General features: G+C 39.4%; 1 protein-coding gene across 2 annotated transcripts in view; it reads right to left on the reverse strand.

The window, feature by feature from the left end:
• Positions 1–348: 348 nt before the first annotated feature.
• Positions 349–8,615, reverse strand: part of Nek7 (NIMA (never in mitosis gene a)-related expressed kinase 7) — a 135,921-nt gene continuing 127,654 nt past the window's right edge. For both annotated transcript variants that reach the window (NM_001311148.1, NM_021605.4), the window contains one exon: positions 349–3,622. In NM_001311148.1, the coding sequence (NP_001298077.1) occupies positions 3,606–3,622 (17 nt within the window). In that variant the 3' untranslated portion in view covers positions 349–3,605. The remainder of the gene's footprint in view (positions 3,623–8,615) is intronic.

An 8,615-nucleotide genomic window follows, 5' to 3' on the forward strand; every position in this document is an offset into this window, starting at 1 on the left:
TTAAAAATAGAATTTCCAACTAGTACTAAATATTATAATGTGGTAAAAATGACTTCTATTAGCATCTATGAACCATACTCACATACTGAAACCAACGTTTCTGTAATACAAGCCATGGGCTGTAACATTAGCCAATTAACAACTAACTTGTGAAGTCACTTTTACCCTCCTGAGCTCTCTGTTCTCTGGTTGGCAGGGAGGGCAGTGGTCCTCACATAGGAGAAGAGCAAGCTTATCCATTCCCTTGAGATTCTGGTAGCAGCGCACCCGCAGAGATGGGGAATGGGAAGTGTTGACTTAAAATTTGAAACTCTAAAGGTTCAAAGCAAGACGATGATCATCCCTTTCTGACTGTTTGGATGCCTTTTATTCAACGACAGAAAGGGAGACATTGAAGAGACTAGTGAGCTGTGTTTTATGATATAACGCACATTCAAAACCAAGCCATAAAACCGCAGAGCCTCCAGAGAGGTTGTCACTTTTGACTGTCTCACTGTTTCGGGTTTCTTCAAGATAGCAAAGTCCTGGAACTGGGTAAGAACTGTTTCTGTAGGTTGGGTGCCAAGCATAGCAATGGGCGATTTGGAGAGGTAAAAGGGAGGGGACCTGATAGATACTAAAACTTACAGTACTCATCTTTTATTTTTATATATTTATATTAAGATACTGTACAGTTTTTGAAGCTAATAACAGAATTCTTTTGCATGTATATTTAAAGCATAACAAAATAGAAAGTATTTCACAAAAAAATTCATATTATTACAGTACTACGGGAATTGGAGGCAAAGAGTGCGCATTTGTGGGTTATAAACAGTACATTCAATTGAAAAGAATAAACATTTGTGTGAGTAACAGCTTCTTGGTTATAATAAATAGAGACAAAGTTCAGAGCAAAACCTGGAGTACATGATATAAGACAGGCGTTTTGTAAAGGACACACTAAGGAACAGCAGAGCGCTCGCAACTTGCCGGTGACATCTCAGTAACTTTACAATCATTGGACATTCTTGAGCACTGCAGGTAGGGTACCCTTCATTCACCACCCCCACACCTCAGCATACCAACCAACGTTACTGCACATTCTCTCCTGGATAACTAGTACCAGTGTTTAAATAACGTTTCAAATCAGCCGTACCTTTAATTTGACCTGTTACGGAAATCAGTTCCAATATTTAACGTCATATAAAATTTACTCATAAACAGAAATATAAAGAGAATATTTTATAGGTGATTGTTAAGATTAGAACTTTTAATCAATTCCATAACCACTTGCAAACATCACACTGAATTTGTTTCTACACAATGGATTCTTTATTTTGGTGGGGGAGGGTGGATATGAACTGAGGGACTTAAAGTATTTGAAAGAAAGTTTCTTCTTGTACAAAGTTAAAGTGACCATCCCTGACCAGTAAGCCCTCCAGCTCTATTTTTTTTTTTTTTGAGACAAATTCATAAAGCAAAGTCACTACAAGGGGAGAAGCCTTGTATTTTCATTTAGTTTTGGTTTTTTGAGACAGGATTTCTCTGTGTAGTCCTGGCTGTCCTGGAACTCACTTTGTAGACCAGGCTGGCCTCGAACTCAGAAATCCTCCTGCCTCTGCCTCCCGGGTGCTGGGATTAAAGGTGTGTACCATCACTGCCAGGCAGAACCTCATGTTTTTAAATATGGAAAGAAAACAACTCTTGTAGGAAGGGGATGTTTCATCTCAATCAGTCCTGTGACATTACAATGGATATAACACAACACAAATGGTCACCGGAAGCCATTTCTTCATGCCTCTGGGTATATCCTATGAGCCACTAAGATCTGGGATGTACCCAGTTCAGCCTTCAAGACAAAAAAAAACAAAAACAAAAACAAAAAAAAACCCAGATTTCCTTTGTCTACGACAGCATACATAGTGAATTAAAAGATGAGATATTACTTTGAAAATTTACAATTACTTGAAAATAACTGTAGAAAGAATACTCTGTAAGAAAATCAACCCAGGAGCTCTGTGGGCCAGAGTACAAGCTCCCCAACACAGGGCTGTCTGACCGACCCACCGGCAGGATGAGCCTTCCCAATGCTCTACCATGGCACACCGTGTTCTGCAACAGCCACGATTACTCTGTTCTTTGGCTCCACAATTCTCTGAAGGAATTGGCTGGTATTAAGATGAAGACATTCACCAAAATTCCACCTCAGGGTTTCCTAAATACCCCTCCTTTTTTTTTCACCCCCTTAACTAAAATGTCTGTCATCGTCATACACAGTACTTTACTCCAAAGCATCTCAACGGGAATGCTGCTCTTGGAACAGTTCTGTCTTCAGTAAGGGCCAGTCTTCACGCTGTTCAACATACTCTAGAGCATACTCTAAAATTATAACCCTGCCAAACAATATCGACATTCACAGGCACATTTTAACACACACCTTTTCTTTCTAACAAGAGAAAACAGATGCACCTAGAATGACCCAAACATTTAAAAAAATTTTTTTTCAATCCTAAAAAAGTGTTGGCATACCAAATATATTTTAAAAAGGGAACTCATTCTCAGAAAATCTGAAACATTTAATGGATGAAATGCACACACAATATAAATAAGAAAGTAACTTGGATAAAAAAGATTCTGAAGAGGAACTGATCAAAACTTCAATATATGAATAACAATATATGCTTGCATTACAGTGTATAGTTATGAGTTAAGTGTATTTAGATTTGTAAAGAAATTGAACTATAACTACTGCAAGATTATTCCAAGAATATTCTTCAAATGTACAATAAAAACACAAAGCCTTGTGCATGTTAAACATGACTATCACGCCAGGCAAACAAGTCCTTAACCACGTTTTAAAATGGGTTCATTTATACCATTTAAACACACACAAAAAAAGGCTTTCAAAGGCATTAAAACATAGACTTCAGTGTCCAACTCACATTTTGACCTCTATGCTTTCACATTTAATAGTTGCATTTTGAATGTATAAACTAAAAATTTTAAATCTTTCTCAAAAAGTTTATGTCTGCATGTCTTATAAGAATTATATTTGAGATCTCTAATGCTAAGAACTAAAACATGTACTTGAAACTTAAAAGAAAAAAATCAGAAGTTCACAATCATGTCCACTACAACGTCCATTAAGTGACTTAAAAGCAAACAAGTCAAATGCCCAGGTCCTTCCTCAGGTTCTGCATCGCTCTGGACATGTGCCTATGTGTGTGTGCTTCACCATCGGGCACTGACTATCTATAAACACAGTCTATCAGCAGAAACTCGAAACAATTCTCAAACGAAAAACTCTTGTTGGGCTTGCATTCTTGGTGCCATCTGAGCATCCCAAAGTTGTGGATTGGGAAGGTGATTGAGCCTGGTAGAAAAATGAAGCTCATATGAAAACTGGTTAAGGATTCAAAGCGCATTAGCTCTGAGACAGTAATCTTAACACCCAGACATAAGCGGGGAGGTATGATCTGCACAAAAACACTTTTAAGTTATCTTGGTTGCCGTCTTCAGGATCTTGTACAGTTTAGGTGCTTGCGGTACATGCATGCATCCTCTTTGCCACATCATAAACATAGGCGATGTCGGGTCGCTTCTCTGGATCTGGGTTGATGCATATATTAACTAGCTGTCGTAGCTGAAAACGAAACAAAGCAAAAGTTAAAATCAGCCTCCTTAATATTGAACAGCATAATCCTTCAGCACTGTTCATAGTGCTAACTATTCTAGCTATAGAAGGCTTCTACTTAACTGTAGATATGCACTCTGTACCTGATCTAAAATTTAATACATTAGCTTTGGCAAGCATAAGTTTTCCATATAAGGTGATAAGAGTACATGCCAGATATATTTATCTCACTATTTTGTATAGATAAAAAAATATAAAATTTTGTACTTTAGTGTTCTTTTGTCAACATGGTAAAGTATGAATATTACTCTAATACATAAGTATGTATGTAAAGTAGTATTTAAATGTTCCCACTTTATAAAGGAGAGAGTTGAGATCTTTTCCCAGGGAGGAGGGCGGGGGGAAGTCCTCAAAGGTTAAGATTCCTTCTTTTCCACACTCAACAATTAGAACCCTGAGTTTTATTCTCAATTTTAATAACCTTTGTTTGGCAAATTACGTGTCTCTTTGTATCAGCATATAGCATCTTCATACCAATACTTTCTCGCTCTGTACCTGTCGTCATTAGCAAGGGTTTAGCCATTGTGAGAACGTTCTGGCATGCAGATAAGCACAGCACTTGGTGAGTTATTAAATACTTGCATTCTTCAGGTCTTTCATTGCACACATACTGGTGCCCTCTATGGGTGGGACATGTTGGTACTGGTGAGGCTAAAACCAGGGAAATGTTATGGGAGGAGGAAGAGTGGGCAGAGGGCTGGCAGGAAGGGTGAAGGGAGCAAGAGAGGGCGGCAGCAGGCAGCCTTGCTGAAGGAAACTTTCAGTCTGGGCCTTTGTAAAAGTTTACTTCTCTGCCTGTTAAACAGTGAGGCTAAAACTGATCATCAGAAATACTGCCCCGTTTCCAATTCATTAACTACACATCTATCAGAATAAAATACAGTGACTTAGCTTCAGCCACATTTGGAGATCACAATGTTGGATGAGGTAATGTTATATTCATCGAGAAAGCCGGACAATACCAATTTATATTCCTTTCAAAAGAACATGGAATGGTATTGAAAGTGCTTTTAATAACTTGGCAAAATGTAAGACATTTTATTATGTTGATCTAATAAAACATATGTTATACATAACATCATCCAGTTATGTATAACACAAAAGGCCGTGGGGAAGAGCCCGTATAGATGATGATTCACATGTTTAAGAAGACAGCATGCCCTACCAGATGACCAAGCAGTCAGAAATTCTGTTTAGAAATAGGAATGAGAAAGGAGGCAGAAAAGGTAACAGGGAATGGTAAGTAGGTTACACAACCTCATCATAGGTCAACCAAGAGAGCAGTGGGCAGAGTCACAGTTTCCTCTGTAACCTTGCCACATCATACAAGCTAGTTCAGAAGCATCCCTGTCTCTCAGAGAACTCCAGAACACGGTGCTCTCTGTAGCCAATGGCCAGCCCTGACACACTGAAGAGGAATCAACAAAAAGCACGGGAAGACTAGAACGTAGCTGAAGTCAACAGAGATATAGGGGTGCTGAAAAGTGGCAAGGACTAGCAACAAGGAGAAAGAGAGGTGGGGGCACCAGTGGGCAGCTGAGCGGTACACACGACCCCGATAACCGCTGTACAGAAGAGCCTGGGGGATTCCAGAGGCCACGGGAGATGAAGGCAATGCTGAATAAAATACCCGCTCTGCACTCCCTTCTATATGTCCAGGCCCCACCAGTTAAAAGAACTCCTGGCATCAGGTTTTCTTTGCCAATGGAATTACTGACAGACTCACCACTGTCAGATCTGTAAGATATGGACTACGGAGACCTCAACATACCTATGAGTGGAATTTGTTATAAAACATTCACCTGACTTAACATATTCAACTTCCTAACAACTCTACAGCAATACTACTAATGCAGCCCCGTTTTATAAAGCAGCAATGGTTTAAGATCATAAAGGCTTTAGGAGGCAGGAGGTAGATTTACACTGAAAGGGTCTCACTTCAGGCATTGACTTTCTAAGAACCATGTGTTACCATCATATAAAGATTCTAACTTGGTCTACAGGTTTCTCCATGACTGCCTCTGAACAAGGGTGAGATAGCCTTTCAGACGATGAAGGGCAGACTGTAGATCACTTGTTTTTTTTTTTTTTTTTTTCAAAAGATTGTCAGCAATAACAGCCATTACAAGTTGGTGTTTCATCATAGCGTTAGAAATCCTATGACCAAAAACAAGTTGGGGAGGAAAGTATTTGACTGATACTTCTATATTGTAGTCTACTGAAGTCGGGTCAGGAACTCAAGCGAGGCAGGAAGCTGGAAGCAGAGGCTATGAGGAGTGGTGCTTACTGGCTTGCTCAGTCTGCTTTCTTATAAAGCCGAGGACTACCAACCTAGGGATGATACCACCCACAAAGGGCTGGGCCTTGACTCTTAGGGAAGAGTTTGGGGAAGGATTGCAATCTGGAAGCAGATGGGAACTCCTCAGAATCAACTAACACGGACGGACCCTTGGGACTCTCAAAGACTCAACCACCAACCAAAGAGCATACATAGCTGGACCTAGCCCCCTTCCTCTGCACATAGGTAGCAGATGTGGAGCTTGGCCTTCACTGTGGGTCCAGAACAACTGGAGTGTGGGCCAGCCCAAAAGCTGTTGCCTGTCTGTGGGATATGTTCTTCTAGCTAGCCTGTCTTGTCAGGCCTCAGTGGGAGAGAATATGCTTAGTCCTACAGAGACTTGATGTCCCAGGGTGGGGAGATAACTCCTGAGGGTGGGGTCTGGTTCCTCCTCTCATAGAAGGAGAGATGGGGAGGGATTATGAAAGGTGGGTGGCCGGAACGTAAAGTGAATTAAAAAATCCTTTACACAATTAAAAGTACCCCCTCTAACACACACACACACACACACACACACACACACACACACACACACACACACACACACACACAGAGAGAGAGAGAGAGAGAGAGAGAGAGAGAGAGAGAGAGAGAGGCATTTTCTTAGTTGATGTTAACTCCTTTCAAATAACTCTAGCTTATATCATGTTGATTTATATAACAGTAACCCTAATGGCTCTGGATTCACAATTCATAGGACAGTTTGCATCAAGATACAAACCAATCCACTTTTCTAGGATTTTGTAGAAGGCATGAGAAAAATCAAAGAAACTTTGTACTAGAGATACTCTTAAGTGTTGACACAAATGTGTTCCTATGAATATAATGACCCAGCATGACAGTTTTAATGGCAAGTGCAGTGGTCTTTTAAAACTTAACCCAACCATAAAACTATCAGGAACTTCCTCCAAACAAAAGGTACTTGGATTCAACTTAGAGCAATCTTGTCATTAGATTATAAACTTAAACACAGTGGGCTGGAGAACACTTGCCTGGCAGGCCTAAGACCTGTGATCCTCACACTGGGAAAACTGGAGTTGAAACTTGCAGGGCCCCATTTAAAAAAAAAGCTCCAGAGAAAGGTATATGGAAGTCCTTATATAATATCCTCATAAAAATAAAAAGTGACACTAAGTGTTGTCTCAAAGTCATACATTAAATAAAGTCAGACATTAAAGATCAGAATAAGATGATTATATGCAAGACCTTACTCAGTGTTTATGTGTGTGAGCGCTTTTAAGAAAGGCTACATAGATTTAGCTGTCCACTAGCTTGAAGCAATTTTCCTATTTCTGCCACCTGAGTGCCGGGATTAAAGGCATGCTCCCTTAGTGTTATCTTTTAAAAATGCTTCTCTAGCTCCCTGGAAGAAAGCAAGGCATTCTGAAATTCTTTAACAACCATCCAATGCTTTGCAATGACAGTAACTACTACATTCTTAACCATGCTAAAAGGAAGAGGCAAGAAAATGAAGTCAAGATTGCTACCTCTATTCTTTAAGTTTTAATTTCTAAGACCACTAGGCATTCGTTTGCTTAAATGTGTCTGTTTAGCTAAGACTTATCCAGTTATTAAAGACCAGCATCAAATTTATAACCTTGACAAAAACAAGAACAGATAATGTAAGCCAAAAGATAATTTTTTTAACCATTCAAAGTTTACTTTCCATGCTTCCTCCTCCTTTTAAAGCTCATGTGCTATTGTTTTGAATACAGTATGTCAAAAGGCCTGTCCATGCAAGAGCCTTTACAAAGCTAGAGCGAACTTCTACATTTATGTGTTTCCAAGATTATTTAAAAAGGAACACAGGAACATTTAAATGACTAGAAGGTAATAAAATGATTCTATACAATATCTGTAAAGAGCTATAAATTTAATGCTTTCAAATTCAGCACATAAACCATTAATATATTTTGATCTATGTATTTCCAAAGAAATATCAAAGTATGTAGCCTAAAACCAGGAATATTAAAGAGAGTGTCAGGAGTCATTGTTCTCAGGGTGCTAACCCAATTACAGTTCAAGTTTAGCCACGCAGGGGTAATAACAGTCAGGCTCTTTGTGTATGATCGCTTTAGGTCACCACCGCTATTCTCAATAGGACAATAAAGACTAATTCTATTGGTACTGTTTCTTTATCACCCCTATCTTAATCCCTCTGAGACCAATTATGCTATATCAGCCTTCCAGATATGCCCAATTTCCATCTATCCAAGGACACACTTTAGCACCCCAATGTGGATCTAACACATTAAAGCCACTATATTTGGAGCTTTAGATATTTATACAAAATGATTAGGCATCTCCAGCATGGACACCCAAGTGTCACTAATGATTGACCTAGGTGTAGGAAAAGAAAGCCATCCTACACTGATGTGATGTAATGTCTGCATTTCACAATCAGAGATCATTCCGCATACTTACAAACTGAAGTCTTACAAAAAGTTACACGGCTTTATAGGATCCCACAGGATATATGAAATAAAGGGCACCGTTTTGGATTCATGTCTTCAAGGAACAATTCCCCAGTGTCCCTTCTATAACACAGGTGAATAAAGGGCATGTATACACACACACACACACACACACACACACACACACACA

The sequence above is a fragment of the Mus musculus genome, chromosome 1 (assembly GCF_000001635.26).
Source record: "Mus musculus strain C57BL/6J chromosome 1, GRCm38.p6 C57BL/6J".
NCBI lineage: Eukaryota > Metazoa > Chordata > Mammalia > Rodentia > Muridae > Mus > Mus musculus.